Genomic DNA, 16591 nt, shown 5'->3' with positions numbered 1-16591 from the left:
GGCTCCTGCGCGGCCAGGTGGCTCTGCTGCACCCTGCCCCGTCCGCAGGCACCACCCCTGCAGCTCCCATTGGCTGCAGTTCCTGGCCAAAGGGAGCTGCGGGAGTGGCACTTGGGGAGGGGGCAACTTGCGGAGCGGAGCCCCCTGCTGCCCCTGCACGTAGGAGCTGGAGAGGGAACATGCCGCTGCTTCCGGGAGCCACGCAGAGCGGCCCCCGACCCTGTTCCCCAGCTGGAGCACCGGAGGTGGGAGGGAAAGGGGAGGGGAGGCAAGCCTCAGACCCCGCTCTCCAGCGAGAGCTTGAGGGCCGGATTAAAACGGCTGGCAGGCCGGATAAGGCTCGCAGGCCATAGTTTGCCCACCCCTGTTGTAACTGGTCAGTATGCTCAGACTGTTAAGGGATGCTTCCCAAATGTCTTCTCTTTTATTGTTATAGTTGGAATTATATAGAGTTCCATCCCCTTCCTGTGATAGTCAACCTTCAACGTGCTGAGAATGAGTAGAGCTATTCTGTGTGTTTGGACAGATCAAATGAGGAATACAGTGGGGAGGGTGGGTTACGGTTCTCTCCAAACACGTCTTGGGTTATATATATTTGTAAATATGGTAACGTGACTCAGCCCTGTGTGGGGATATATGATGTATTCAGGGTGAATGCACTGTCATTGTTCTATGGAAAGGAGGTAGCCCCTCCTCTGGGAAAGTAGGAGGAGGTGGCCCCACCCCTCCAGGGGAGGGGAAGTGACAGTGGGTGAAGAAGAGGAGAAACAGAGCATCTGGGAGTAAGCAGAGAGAAAGGGGGAAGAGGAGAGGGCAGACGGATGGCGGGAAACTGGGACTGAGAGAAACTGAGAATGAGTGGAGAGGCTGAGATTGGGCAGGACAGACAGACATGCAGGAGAGGGTCCTGTCAGGTTAAAGACGGCTGGTCAAGGCAGTCCGTGTTTAATGGCATGTTCCTGAGCATCCGTTCCTGTTCCTGATCATCAGATTTGGTCATCTGGTCTGGGACCCTGAACAGGAGAACCAAAGGTCCTTCAAATCCAGTGGGTCTGATCTAATGTGCACCCCTACAAGCAAGAACCACTGGAGACAAGTCCAGCTCTTCAGGAAATCCTGAGAGGTCTTGAGCTCAAAGACTGACTTGGGCGTCAAACAGAACCCAGTGAGAGATCTTGGGAAAGGGTAACCTTGAACTAAAAATAATATAATAAAATTATTATTAATAATAAATAACCTATAAACTAACAGCCTGTGCAGACAGAGATAGACACAGATATATATTTTTTTATTTAGAGGGTTATATGTCACTAAATACACTTAATAGTAAGTATAGTATGTGTCTAAATCATTATTATTTTTATTATATATATTCTTCATATATTTAGTGTTATTGAAGGTAGATGGAATCCAGTTTGTTCCAGTTTAAATAAAATCCCTGTTATGTTATCTTTTTTATTTTGACAACCAGTTGTATTAGCTTGTCTAGTATTACACAATCTTTTATGACGGTGCAACGCCCTCCCCCCACAGCTCTCACGTGCAAATAGTATTGTACCACCACTGTGACAGACCATTATTAAATCTTGGTCAGTGGTTTTGGGGCAGGGTGACCCTCGATAAATTTCAGAATATAACACAATAACTCTACTCGGAGAGGTCAGGTTACAGATACATCTTTTTCTTACGTGTTTGTACAGTGCCTGGCATTATGGAGTCCAGGACTGAGACTGCTAGGTGCTGCCACAATACAAATAATAAAATAACTCCACCAGAAACAGACTGTTGTTGACTGTGCTCTGGAACAGAAACATTATACAGAAAGAAACCTTTGCTCGGTGCCACCCTAACCCCAAAGGCAAGAAAAAAGTGGACTTGTTTTCAATGTTAATTTTTAAGGCCTTAGGGAGAAGCTCTGCCCTTGATTTGCACCCAGGTCATAAATCACAGGAAAGTTTGCCCCCACCTTTTTACCCAGATCACACATTTAACAAATGTTAGTGATCTGGACGAACTGGGAACAAAAATGGGTCACACTTTTTATTAAGGTTCTGTTTATAAAATGTTGTTAAATGATTAATCAACATTTTAATAAATGATTAATCAATTGTTATAAAGTTCAATAGGTTGCTTACAATAGGTTGCTTATTTATAACACCTATTGATGTGCTTATAACCATTAATATATACTACTCATGTCTGTAATATGCTTGTAAGAGCTACTGATCATTTATTAGGTTTACCTGAATGTTAATGAAACCAATAATCTGGAGATTCCATCAGTGCATCCAGAACTGTTGTCCTCTCTTCAAAACGAGCAGACCTAAAGTCTTGCAAAATGAAGCCTTTAAAACAAATATTTCTGATTCCTCTAGAATTATCATCATCAATGGGACTATCAAAATTGACTGGTATAAGAGAGGGCAGAATTTGGCTCCAAGAGTTTTGCTAAAAATATTAATCTCCCTCATTCTGAATCAGAATTTCTCCATGTTGTTTTCACAATTATCTTTTTTTAACTAATGTGGTGTTTAGTTCCGGTTTATTGCTGTTTACTTATAGTTGTTATTTCCAAAGACATCACAGAGGGACCTTGCCTTTCTTGAGTGAGACCTACAATAGTTATTTAGCTTTTCATCAGTCTTACAGCCCTCACACGGCAAGCTTTCTGATGAGTTTTGTCATGCGCCATTTACAAACGCAGGAATCCATTGCTGCAGTTGTCGCAAGTCCTATCATGGAGTGACTGATTCACTAGAATGCAGGCTGGGTAACAAGATATGCCTTTTCTGCTCATTCAGCTCCAGCCTTGATCTGTCTGATTCACAGAACCTGACCTTAACAAATCGGTAGGGTCATAGGGACACAGGGGTGAAAAGGGATACAGGCCACTTGTATCCTGAGCCCCTACCAAAAATGCCAGTATTTGAAGATGGTGCAGAAGGTGGCAGGATGGATGCTGAACTGATGAGCACAAGCTTCCAGAAAGATACTGAAATTCAGACATGATCATTTCACATGCTGCAAAGACCTTTGGCTGTAAGTTCTCAAAGTACTGGGCTGGGCTTGCACTCCACAAATCCTGCTAATTCAATGGGGGTTGCACTGCTGAGACACAGACTGAGGCTTTACATATTTTTTTTCTAACTGAAAGGGGCCAAGTTGCCAGGCCTGAAGACCTGATTACCCAGCAAAGACATACAGCATGGAGAGCAGTAGGACAAGCTTTCACCGCACTGTCCAGACTGCATGCCTCACTCTGAACATGTAGCCACTGATCCCAATAGGATAAGACTAAAGCAGGGTCTCTGGATCCAGAAGTCCAGTAGTCTGAGTGGCCTGATGTGGCAAAGTGTCATGGAGGAACGAAGTGTTTATTTCTGCCTTCATTGACACAGATGTGACTCCCCATGGGAGGGCAAGTGAGGACCAAACTAGGTACCAAGAGTTTATCTAGGGTGGCTGAGAGGGTAATATCAGGGAGCCCACTAGGGCAGAGCAAGAGCAGGAGTCTATGCAACAAAAGGGTGATTTTTTGAGGCGGGGCAGCAAAGTTTTGGTGAGTCTGGCCCCATTTTCTGTTAATCCACCCGTTTCTATGGTTCAACTTCTATTCACATTCATCCCTTCAACTCACAGCTGGGAAGGGCTGAGTGAAATTCCCACACTTGCGCACACAATTACAGTGATTATATATACACACAACAGGAGTGAAACTGCATGTGCACAGTCCTGGCCTCTGGTATTTTGAAAATCAGGTACCATTGCACAAGAGCAGCAATCTTAACCCTTGTGTCCTGGCCAAATTCCATAGCAGTAATTACAATCTACCCTCCCAAATTCCCTCTGCAATTTCAATCGCAGATGGTGTGCTCATGACAAAGCTCATCAGAGAGCTAGCCATGGTAGGGGCTGCAAGACTGATAAAAGACTAAATGACTACAGGAATTCACACTTGAGAAAGGCAAGGTCTCTGCACGGCATCTTCGGAATTAAAAGCTATAAATAAAGAGCAATAATCCAGAATTAAATACCATATTAGCTAAAAAATAGACAGGATTGCGAAAACACCATGAGGTAAATGACTCTGATTCAGAATGAAAGTTGTTATGGCCACATTCTGTTTTGGGTTATACACTGGGGCAACCCCATTGATCTCAGTGGGATAGCAAGTGTGACCTAGAGCAGAATTTGGCCCTTAATCTGATTTTAAAAAACAAGAGAAAGTATGGTCCAGTGCTAAGGGCACTTGCCTGGGATTTGGGAACTCTGGGTTCAATTCCTGGCTCTGTCACAGACTTCCTGTGTGATGTAGGACAAGTCACTGAGTCTCTCTGTGCCTCAGTTTCCTATCTGTAAAACTGGAATAACAAAATGTCCCCACCTTCCAGGGGTGTTATGAAGATAAACACATTGAAGATGGTGAGCTACTCAGATGTTATCAAAATGAGGGGCATAGATGATAGGAACTTTGCTCTTGATAGCCTATGCAACCCCAGTGGCTGCCCTCTCAATCACCACAACCTGTCTCTTTTAATTATGTAGATCTCAATACATACAGACACACATGAATGAAGCTATACTGAGTGCACTCAGGCTGCAACTTAGTCACCAATTTGCAAAGAGCTTGCAGTCTTCCGGCTGCAGCTCCTACCAAAAGATGTAACAGAATGTACAGAAGGGGCCCACAAAACACCAGACCTTGCTTGCAACAGAGTGCAAGCCAAAGTTGTGTTCTGCCCCATAGAAAGGACTTATAAATGACACCATATCAGTGACATCAATCACACGGTCCCTGCTAAACCTGGACTGCAAAGGGATTTTCATTACATCTGGAGAAAGGGAAATTCCTTGTGGATCTCAATAGCAGAGAACTCGACCAATATTCTCATATCAAGCTAATCTATTCTGCAGGCAATAGCTGCCCACAAAATATAAATAAAGATGGCCCAGTTCGTAAATTCTGTACCCCCTCTTTTTCTATTATTGGAAAAGCTTTACATCAACCTTTATGTCACATTTAGCTCTCTGGTCTAGACTAGTAGACACTCCAAGTATCCACACCAATTTGAGTGATGTGATCTCAAAGAGCAATGTTTGTTCATAAGCTGTGAATTTTTATCAGCGATACACTGAGAGCACAGCATGCGGTTACATCATTACTTCTGGTTATGTGTCAATAAAACCATATTTTAAAGTATAGTTGTAGTCAGAACAGTGACTACAGCTTTGGCAACACTGGAGATTTTAACCATCAGTTGCCCAGCCATCAGTTTAGCTGCACTGGTGTCGACCCTTTGTATCGAAAGGCAAAGGCATTATAAACTGAAAATTGTATTGGTGTAATCTATCCTTGCTTGAAACTGTCCCCAGAATAGACAAGGCCTGTGTGAAAGTGGTATCTTCTTATTCAACAGACCCGCTTCTGTATTCAGAACACCATCTACAGGTCTAATGACATCTGTTAATGCTGCAGAGCCAACAAAGCTATGGAAGAGTGGGCTAGATTGCCTTCTGCTTTGCGCATCTACAACAAAATTATCATCTACATTCCCACTGTAGCATCTTTATTACTGATGCTGTTGCATGAGCCAGAAAGAACACAGCATGACTTTCAAATCCCAGGTGAAGCTGGCATGGCTGGCAGTTGGAAATCCCAAGCCAAATCCTCAGATGGCGTAAATCAGCATTTGCTTCAATGAATTCAATCTCAAAAAAATATATTGGAATTGGAAAAGGTTCAGAAAAGGGCAACAAAAATGATTAGGGGTATAGAACGGCTTCCGTATGAAGAGAGATTAATAAAACGGGGACTTTTCAGCTTGGAAAAGAGGTGACTAAGGGGGGATATGATAGAGATCTATTAAATCATGAGTGGTATAGAGAAAGTAAATAAGGAAGTGTTATTTACTCCTTCTCATAATACAAGAACAAGGAGCCACCAAATGAAATTAATAGGTAGCAGGTTTAAAACAAACACAAGAAAGTATTTTTTCACGCAACGCAGTCAACCTCTGGAACTCCTTGCCAGAGGGTGTTGTGAAGGCCAATACTATAATGGGATTCAAAAGGGAGCTAGATAGATTCATGGAAGATAGGTCCATCAATGGCTATTAGCCAGGATGGGGCAGGAATGGTGTCCCTAGTCTCTGTTTGCCAGAAGCTGGGATTGGGTGACAGGGCATGGATCACTTGATGATAACCTGTCTGTTCATTCCCTTTGGGGCACCTGCCATTGGCCACTGTCAGAGGACAGGATACTGGGCTTGATGGACCTTTGGTCTGACCCAGTATGGCCGTTCTCATGTTCTTATGACTGGATCACTGCCCTGGACACACAAATCAAAACAGATGTTTGGTAGATGCTGTGGGAGGATGTCAACTGACCAAATCCGGGACCTGACGGCCTCTGCCTCTGGGATCTATGACCCGCTCTGGGGTAGTCTTGTTGCCTCGGGGGAGGAAGGATTGCCCAAAGGAGTGTTGCAAGTGGTACAGTTGATGTTGCCACTGACTGTCAAAATGACGTTTCCATGCTGCCTGAGTATATACCCCAAGAGAGCATAGGGTGGTCCTTGAGTCTTTAAATAAGAGCAAGGTTTCAGCTGTCCTTTCTGGTAAAAGCACACAACTTTTATAAGGCACGTCCTCAATAGTCTGCAGCACATCATAAGCAATGCCTGAATTTTGCAGCCAAGACACCTTCCAATCATTACCACTGAGGCCATAACTCTGGCCGATGTACCTGCCATGTCCAAAGCTGACTGCAAGGAGATCTTGGCCACCAAATAGAAATCAGCTCCCAACGCTCAAAATTCCTCCCTGGAGGCTTCAGGTAACTGGTGTACAAATTTAGACATAGCTGTCCAATTAATAAAATTGTACTTGGATAGCAATGGCTGCTGGTTCGCAACACACATTTGCAGGGAAGAGGAGGTATAGATTTTTTTACCAATTAAGTCCATCCACTTGGATTCCTTGTCCTTGGGCGCAGACTTACACGTGCCCTGCCAGGCACCATCATTCACCGCAGTCTCAACCAGGGAATTAGGGAACAGAAGCCCTCAAAACCCTGCGTAGGTCCAAAATAGTGTTTCGCTGAATGCTTCGCTGCAGGTGGCACTGAAGCTGGAGTACTCCAAACAATGTTTTCAGGCTCCAGGAGATCATCATTAATAGGGAAGGCTACCCTCCCCAGGGAAGACGGCTGAAGAATATCCAGTAGTTTGTGAGTATTCTCCTGCAGGTATGCTGCCTGGATGTCCAAGGTAGCAGCCACACATTGCAGAAGGTCCTGGTCGGCCTTCAAGTCCTCAGGCGCTGAGGGAGAAGAGGGATAAATCATCAAGGGATAATGATGAAGCAGCAGTTTCACTAGGGATGGGTCCTGCCCTGAACTGTCAGATCTGGACAGGACAACTCTGAGAAGGGAAGCTCAACCGATGTCTGAACTCGCAGTGGAACACCACCACCACCGACGTACCCCATGATATTGCTCTGGAACAGGGTGAGGAATGTGACTTCTGAGATTGAGGACCATCCCACAGATTCCAAGGAGGGCACTGGAATACAGGTAGGGCACTGGTGGCCAGGAGACTCTGGGCAAGGGGCCCCTGTCTCTGTACCAGTGCTCTTCAGAGAACTGTTCTTGGCATCAGTCGGGTGAGGAAGAGCAGGAGAAAGACCCCAACCTGAATCCTCAGGAGCCCTGAGTCTCCAGGGACAGTGATGAAGCTAGCCTTGATGGTGCAAGGAGCTGGTCTGATTCACCTGCTACCTAGTAGGAAAGAGGTAGCAGTGCTTCTGATGGAACTGGCACAGCCGACACCAAATACATCACAGTTATATCCGGTGCCGGGAGCGGTGCCGGTACTGACGTAAGCAGCAGTGCGGATGCAGCACATGGTGCTGAGATGGAAGACAGGATCTGCTGTCAAAACAACGTCGGTGCTAAGGAGTGCACCAGTGCAGAGGAGGTTCTCAGTGCCAGGCCCAGCACCGGCCTCAACTCTGCTGTCTGTGGCAGGTGGAAATCAGGCTGTGTCGTCCATGGACCCCAAGATTCTGAGACAAGCCCAGACGGTGCCAACAAGGTCATGGATGTCATAACCCCAGCAAAGTCCTGGATGAGTGGGAAGCCCAGAACTGATAGGCAGAGTAGATCGCTGCTGCCTGGTATACTGTCAGCGTGTAAACACCCGGTGCTGGCATCACTGGCGTCGGTACCAGACTCCACGGATGCTCCAGAGCTGGAACTAGAGTCATCAGTAGGATTGCCAACCCTCCAGGATTGTCCTGGAGCCTCCAGGGATTAAAGATTAATCTTTAATTAAAGATGATGACATCTGCTGAAACCTACAGGAATACATCCAACCAAAGTTGGCAATCCTAGTCACCAGTATGAGCTCCCCCATGCCTCTACACGGTACTGGGGAGCAGTTTGAAGGGCCTGCTCCACCCCGCGTGCTGGCAGTAGCATGGCGCCGGTCCATATTCCTCTTAGACAAAGAAGAAGAGTCTCCACGAGACCTGGAGCGGTCCCAATTGGTCTTACGAGACCTTTTCCTCAGCACAGTCCAGGAGGCTAAATGGTTTCTTCATCTCTTGAGAGAGACGCCAGTCCTGCAACACAGAGCAGCGTCACTCACTGAAAACCACACAGAGCTCCGACTCCAGCCACAGGCAGTGAGAGGAAACTGTACCTCATATAGCCAGGGGAGGGGCTACAACCATGAGGCGTGAGTGCTGCCCTCCTACGGGTACTATGAGGCAAAATTCTCAGGCTCCGGTGCACTGGGAACACACACACGTAAGTGGAATACACGGCTGCATCTACTTGAAGAAGAACACTTCTGAAACCTCTAGAACTATTTCGTATTTATTAAGCACTGTACAAGAAAGAAAAAGTCAACACATTATAGACAGGTGGGCACGGAATGAGGCTCCTGCCTTATAGATTGCACACACTGTGCAATGCAGAGCGTTCTAGTGTTGCTAGCAAATAGCAGCACATGGTAGAATTTCTTTGTTTCCCTATTTCTTTTTTTTTTTAAATGTAGGAAATTCCATATTTAAAAAAAAACAATGTTAGAAGAAAACTACAGTTGCAAAAGTGAATCATCCACTGACTAAATTAAGGCTTTCTGTGCAACTTGAACTCTGCCCTCCTGCATACAGTATTATGCAGTCAACACTATACAGTCACATGCTATCATCCAATGAAACCATCAGCACACACACAAAAATGAAGACTAAGTCACATACAGGACATTTGCTTCAACTGGATCAAATCCGACAAGGTGCTATATAACACCAGGGAGGTTTTCAACACCCTGAGTTTCCATTGAAGCTCCTTTGATACAGCTGGTTGGAAATTTTTTATCAAAATGGGGTTTTGACACAAAACTCTGGTTTTGTAGGAAATCGAAACATTTCAGAAAACATGTTGATTTTGACAAAATTTTGTTCAGAAATAAATGAAACAAAGTATTTTGAGAACATCAAAACGTCCCGTTTCAAAATTTTCAGAACGGAATGTTTTCATTTTCCATTTCAATATGACTATTTTTTTAAAAAACAAAATTAGTTGTTTTTAGATTAATTTTTAAAAAGATTTAAAAGGTCAAAATCAGAATGAAATGTTGCGATTTTATTGAAACAAAACTTTTTGATTGACCCACAACTATTTTTTTTCCAAAATTTTGTTTTGTGGGAAATTTCTCATTTGTTTTTGTTCTGTATCAGAACAGCACAGCATTCCACCAATATAGAAACCTAAAACAGTGGGGAAATGCATGCCTGGGATGTCACAAGAAGTTGTACGACCACTGTCCCTCCAGTTCCCTTCTGCAAAGAAGGGACCAAATTCTGCTCTCATTCACATTGGTATCTATCCTGAGTCATTCCAATGAAGTCAGTGGAGGTTACTCTGAACCTATCCCAACTGAGAGAAGAATTTGGCCTCTCTGAGATGTGTATGTTTTGGCACTATCCCTGCAAGCAACGTTTTACATTTTAAAGTAAATATTTAATCAAACTGAGCTAATTTGTGTGTACCGTTCACTCCTGTTGCATGGCTCTGGTGCACAGAGAAACAACAGGCTACAAAACCTAGTCTGTTAGCTGAAATAAGGTTACACAACAAATTAGCTAAGTAAAACCTAACCACAAAGGCAATCAAAAATGATGACTAAGCTCCCTCCGCCACTCCAGTTAAAAACCGTATCTTCAGAAGAGATGAATGCAGTACTCACTTTGAGAGGCATAAAAGCCCTCTGTTGCCTTATCTTCATGCCCATCAAATTCTCTGCTGGCTAGCTGCCTATTGGCAGTCTCCAGTCGGTCTGCACATAAACAGGAAATACTTTAAGTATAAATATACGTATATAAAATTATAGGCCAACAACCAAGAAAATACATGCCAGCAGCATGGTATAAATAGAAACTCAAAAGGGAGATACTAAAATGAAAGAGGCTGAGGTATATATTAAACAGTGAGGGATGAGCCCTGGACTCCTACAGAAGAGCAATCTTTTAGTTTCTGGTTGGTAAGAAGATGTTTATTGGTTGGCAGAGTTCTGCCCTTCATAGATTTGAAAGCCAGAAGCAACGTTAGATCATTGAGTTAGACTGCCTGCATAACACAGGCCACAGAGTTTCACCCAGTGATTCCGGTCTCAAGCCCAATGACTTGTGGTTGAGCTAGAGCAGTGTCTCTCAACCTTTTTGATACCCGGGACCAGTTTTTTGCCTTCCTAAACTGTGTCAGGGAGATCTCAGGGACTGGCACTGGTCCACAGACCAGTCGTTGAGAAACACTGAGCTAGAGCATCTCTTTGAGAAAGACTTGATTTAAAGCTGTCAAGTGAAGAAGAATCCACTACATCCCTGGGTAATGTGTTCCAATGGTTAATTGACCTCCCTGTTAAAGAGTGCCCCTTATTTCCTGTTTGAATTTGTCGAGCTTCAGGAGATGAAAGGCTGAACTTAACAGTACAGGAAATAGGAGACCTGAATGCCTGCAGCACTGTGGATCATGGTACGAAGTACTCTAATGTGGCTGCTTGTGATCTCCAGGTGAAATTCAGCTCCAGGCTGAGGGCCGGCACAAGGCCTACGCTTTAGCCCCAATTAAGAACTATTTGGAGGACGACAGGGCAATGAAATAGTGCCTAAGCATTGTGCCAGCCTCTGTACAAGGGTGAACCTCACCTTGTAAGTGCAAGGGCAATCCTGCTGTGGCTGGTAGTGCTGTACTCCACAAAGGGGATAGCCTCACTCCTGACCAGCAGCTAGTACCAGAGTAGCAACAGTGCTGCTTTGAACTGTGATTCCCCTTAAAGAGACATGTGATATCCTCCTCCACCACTCAGGCACTACTCATTCTACCTCCCTGCACCCCACTGCTCCATTGGCTCTAACCTTACTGCCTCTTCGCTTCCATTTCTCCATCTGTAAAATGGTGACAGTCAAACTTACCGACCTCCAGCTGCGCTGAGTAAATCATGACTCAATTTTTAAAGGGCCTCCATTGGACAAGTGCACAAAGTGGAATCTGTGCACACTCAGTGGATAGGCACACAATTATACAACGTTCACATCCATTTGCACTCACAAAAGGGCGTCTACAAATGTTGCCTATTCAATGGGAAGCTCTTTGAAAATTTGGCTTTTACATGTTTGTAATGCATTTGAGACTAGGGCTGTCAAGTGATTAATTTTTTTAATCGTGATTAATTGTGCGATTAATCTCACTGTTGAACAATAATAAAATACCATTTATTTAAATATTTTTGGATGTTTTCTACAGCTTCAAATATACTGATTTCAATGACAACACAGAATACAAAGTGTACAGTGTTCACTTTATATTTATTTTTGATTACAAATATTTGTGCTGTAAAAAACAAAACCAATAGTATTTTTCAATTCACCTCATACAAGTACTGTAATGCAATCTCTTTATCATGAAAGTTGAACTTACAAATGTAGAATTATATACAAAAAAACCTGCATTCAAAAATAAAACAATGTAAAACTTTAGAGCCTACAAGTCCACTCAGTCCTACTTGTTCAGCCAGTCACTCAGACAAACAAGTTTGTTTACATTTGCAGGAGATAATGCTGCCCACTTCTTGTTTACAATGTCACCTGAAAGTAAGAACAGGCGTTCACATGGCACTGTTGTAGCCGGCATCGCAAGATATTTACGTGCCAGATGGACTAAAGATTCATATGTTCCTTCATGCTTCAACCACCACTCCAGAGGACATGCCTCCATGCTGATGAAGGGTTCTGCTCGATAACGGTCCAAAGCAGAGCGGATCAACACATGTTTACTTTCATCATCTGAGTCAGATGCCACCAGCAGAAGGTTGATTTTCTTTTTTGGTGGTTCGGGTTCTGTAGTTTCTGCATCGGAGTGTTGCTCTTTTAAGACTTCTGAAAGCATGCTCCTCCACACCTCGTCCCTCTCAGATTTTGGAAGGCACTTTAGATTCTTAAACCTTGGGTCCAGTGCTGTAGCTCTCTTTAGAAATCTCACATTGGTACCTTCTTTGCATTTTGTCAAATCTGCAGTGAAAGTGTTCTTAAAACGAACAGCATGTGCTAGGTCATCATCCGAGACTGCTATTGTACGAAATACATGGCAGAATGCGGGTAAAACAGAGCAGGAGACATACTATTCTCCCTCAAGGCGTTCAGTCACAAATTTAATAACGCATTACTTTTTTAACGAGCATCATCAGCATGGAAGCATGTCTTCAGGAAGGGTGGCCAAAGCATGAAGGAGCATACGAATGTTTAGCATATCTGGCATGTAAATATCTTGCAATGCCCGCTACAAAAGTGCCATGCGAACACCTTCTTCTCAATTTCAGGTAACGTAAATAAGAAGCCAGCAGCATTATCTCCCGTAAATGTAAACAAACTTGTTTGTCTTAGCGATTGAACAAGAAGTAGGACTGAGTGAATTTGTAGGCTCTAAAGTTTTGCATAACTCCACTCAAAAACAAAACAATGTAACAAAAAAAAGTCTACATTTGTAAGTTGCACTTTCATGCTAAAGAGATTGCATTATGGTACTTGTATGAGGTGAATTGAAAAATACTATTTCTTTTATCATTTTTACAATGCAAATATATTTGTAATAAAAATAATAATATAAAGTGAGCACTGTATTTGTATTCTGTGTTGTAGTTGAAATCAATACATTTGAAAATGTAGAAAAACATCCAAAAATATTTAATAAATTTCAATTGGTATTCTATTGTTTAACAGTGCAATTAAAACTGTGATTAACCACAATTAATTTTTTTAATCGTGATTAATTTTTTGAGTTAATCATGTGAGTTAACTGCAATTAATCGACAGACCTATTTGAGACTTATATTTTATATTATATATTACATTATATTATATACCTTGCTGTTGAGCTCATTATAGACAGATTAGATTTGTAGACTGGGTAGAATAACCTTTAGATGTTTACTACAGAGTTTATAATTTTGGTCTTCAGGTTAAATTGGTGTTTTAAGAATTAGAACAACAATTCAATGCTTAAAGTTGACTCGTGTAGTTTGCTGGGGGACTTGTTTGTAACTTGGAAAATAAGAGCATTTTTATCCTTTACCAACAAACAGAACTTGATTTCTAAAGCAGTTTATCTAAAACACATGAAAATCATTCTTATTCCTTTTTCCTTTGTAGAGGTTTAAAACATGAAAATCAGTTTGTCTAAAGCCTGAGGCTGGTGATTAGGTGGTGATTAGGAGTTTGACAATTGAGGAATGATACAGCATGTCACTTAGGGCGAAAAAATGTGTAAAGAACTTAACATACCACGGAGATCCCTGTTGAAATCGTGAAGTCTCCTAATTTCTCCTTCAAGCTTGTTTCTCATAGCCTTGTCCAGAGACTCTCTCTTAGTGGTGGTCTTGACCAGGCCCTCATAGGCTTCTGAAATCCTCTGAATTTCTATTTCAAACTGAAAGGAGAGAGACCTCCCATTAAAGCAGGGCAGGAATGTATGTCATTCTGACACTCGCTTGGAGCATTTCCCAGGGGGTTTTGTGTGCCGGGGTGATGCACGTTCCAAGTTTCACACAAGCATGATTCTATAATAAGAATTCTTATAGACAGATGACAAAGCTGATCTCTGTGCTTTTTGAACATCCCTATTGCACTGAGCAATCAACTTCCCACCCACCCCAAAAACATTCTGCTCCAATAGCACAGGCCAATGCTCAGATAAATGCTTCCAAGCAAACTCAAGGGGTGGGGTTATGTAACATAGTGGTTTGATTTTCTTTCTTCGGCCACAGAGGCTTCCACTTGAAAGCTGTCCTCAGGGGGTGCTGAGGAAATATGCACATTAGAATGGGCTGAATTTTTTCTCAAAAACGGGATTTGGGAGGCATGATTTATCACTTCCCCACTAGGGATGAATTCCAAATGCAAAACTTTGCTCTGTACACCAGATCCCAAATGTGAATGTCTTGGGCCACATTCAGATCTCACATCAGTTTGAAGTTATTGTAATCCACTGATTTCAGTGGAGTTATTCCTGATTTATACCGGTGTAAGTGAGATCAGAATCTGGCCCCTTATCTCTCTAACACACTGTTTCCAAACACCAGTAGGTCACAGGAGAGCCCTAGATGGTTTGCCATGTCCAGGGCTGATTAATCCATTACTAGGTACTGGCCTAGGCAAACATACGTCTCCTGTTCTGGTGCCAAGGGGAGGGCCTGGGTGGGTGAGGAGACGGGGGGTGAGCACGAGCCCACCCCACACTCAACCCACAGTATAAGCTCCTGCCCAGCGTGGCTGGGTCCGGATCCCTGTTCCAGGCATTGCAGCATGGGACATGGGCTCGCAGTGCCACTCAGGTTTGGCCCCGAGGGGACAGGAGCTGCGCCTGCGAGATGAGTGGGGTTGGGCTCGCGCTCCAACCCCCGACCCTCCTGCACCCAGGGCTTCCCCTCTGCACCAGGCCAGGATTAGGGTTATTGTGCTGGGACAGAGGGTGCATATATATAATGATAGGTTGCAAAAAAAAGACAAAATGCAGTTGGTGGGTCATCTCAGTAAGAAGGTTGGGAACTTCTGCTTTAACGGACTGAAGCAAAAGCCAGGATTTGAACACTCTTGCACTTGGACTGTTGAAATCTAGATCCCAATCCAAACTTAAGCAAATTGCAGAGGCCTGAATGCACAAAAGGAATTTGGCATGGTGACACTGAGCAGATTCACAAATCCTGAGGTAGGCATCCAAGCTCCTATACAATAAATGGGGAGAGACAGGCACCTTGGACTGCAACTCACAAAAACCAGCACACTAGGTGAGGAGCAGCCTAAGCTAGCCAATGGGAGGTGCCAATGAGATGGGATGTGCTAAATCCCACCCAGTCTCAGAGGTAGGTGCCTAAATCCAGGCTGTAGGGAGGCACCTAGCTCTGCTTGGGATTCTTACCTGTAAATCCTCTCTTGGCGGTAGGCACCTATGTTGTTAGTAAGGAGGAGGAGAGTGGCTAGGGTACTCACCTAGGATGTGGGAGACCCCTGGCTAAAGCCCACCTCCACCTGAAGGAGAAAGGGAATTTGAACAAGGAACTACCATCTCTTAGGTGAGTGCTCTAACCACTGGGCTACGGGATATTCTGAATGTGGGGCTTCCTCAGTCTCTCCAGTGGAAACTACAAAAACAACAAGGAATCTGGTGGCACCTTAAAGACTAACAGATTTATTTGGGCATAAGCTTTCGTGGGTAAAAACCTCACTTCTTTGGATGCATAGAGTGAAAGTTACAGATGCAGGCATTATATACTGACACACGGAGAGCAGGGAGTTACTTCGCAAGTGGAGAACCAGTGTTGAGAGGGCCAATTCAATCAGGGTGGATGTAGTCCACTCCCAATAATAGATGAGGAGGTGTCAATTCCAGCAGAGGAAAAGCTGCTTCTGTAATGAGACAGCCAGTGGAAACTGTTGCACTGTGGCTAAATAATTAGCATCACTGAAGCAGGGAGACTGGACCCTGAGATACAGGTCTCTGTCTCTCATTATTTGTGCCAGAGAGCGAGCACAAGCATAAGAATGACTCTATACCCTGGTGGTTAGGGCACCCAGACACCTAGAGGGAGGCAGCATACAATAGCTCAGAGGCAAAGACACAGGTGCCTTGGCAATTTCTACTGCCAAAACTTAGGCGCTGAACAAGTTTAGGTGCGTACAGGATTCAGCAGGAGTTTAGTACATGACAGTGGCCCCAAAACGGGGGACTCAGGGGTCTAAAACAGGATTTTAGGTACTTAATTCCTTTTGTGCATTTAGGCCAGGACAGATTTGGTATTCAAGCCATTACAGAGATAGGCTTAAGCTGTGTACTCAGATCCCTACCTGGTCCAAGGGTGCTGGGAGGGGAGTCAAAAGCAGGGTTTGGTTTGCAGTGTCGCTGAATCTCATGATAATCCCAGCACTCCAGGAGCTGGTTATGACAGAATCTCAGCTTTCATTTAAAAAAAAAATTATAAATAAGGACCGAATCCTCAGCTGGTGCAAACGGTCATAGCTCCAGCGAAGTAAATGG

At 43.9% G+C, this 16591-nt stretch overlaps 1 protein-coding gene across 1 annotated transcript in view; it reads right to left on the bottom strand.

The window, feature by feature from the left end:
• The window catches only part of AMOTL1 (angiomotin like 1), a 106145-nt gene that overhangs the window by 31500 nt on the left and 58054 nt on the right, over positions 1–16591 (bottom strand). The window contains exons 4-5 of the mRNA XM_026651647.1: positions 13843–13987; positions 10254–10343 (exon numbers count right to left, since the gene is read on the bottom strand). Of these exons, the coding sequence (XP_026507432.1) occupies positions 10254–10343; positions 13843–13987 (235 nt within the window). The remainder of the gene's footprint in view (positions 1–10253; positions 10344–13842; positions 13988–16591) is intronic.

This window comes from Terrapene carolina, unplaced genomic scaffold, assembly GCF_002925995.2.
Source record: "Terrapene carolina triunguis isolate 2854851 unplaced genomic scaffold, T_m_triunguis-2.0 Scaffold97, whole genome shotgun sequence".
NCBI classification, from domain to species: Eukaryota; Metazoa; Chordata; order Testudines; family Emydidae; genus Terrapene; species Terrapene triunguis.
The sequence above is the reverse complement of the archived record's forward strand: the minus strand, read 5'-3'. Positions and strand labels throughout refer to the sequence as shown.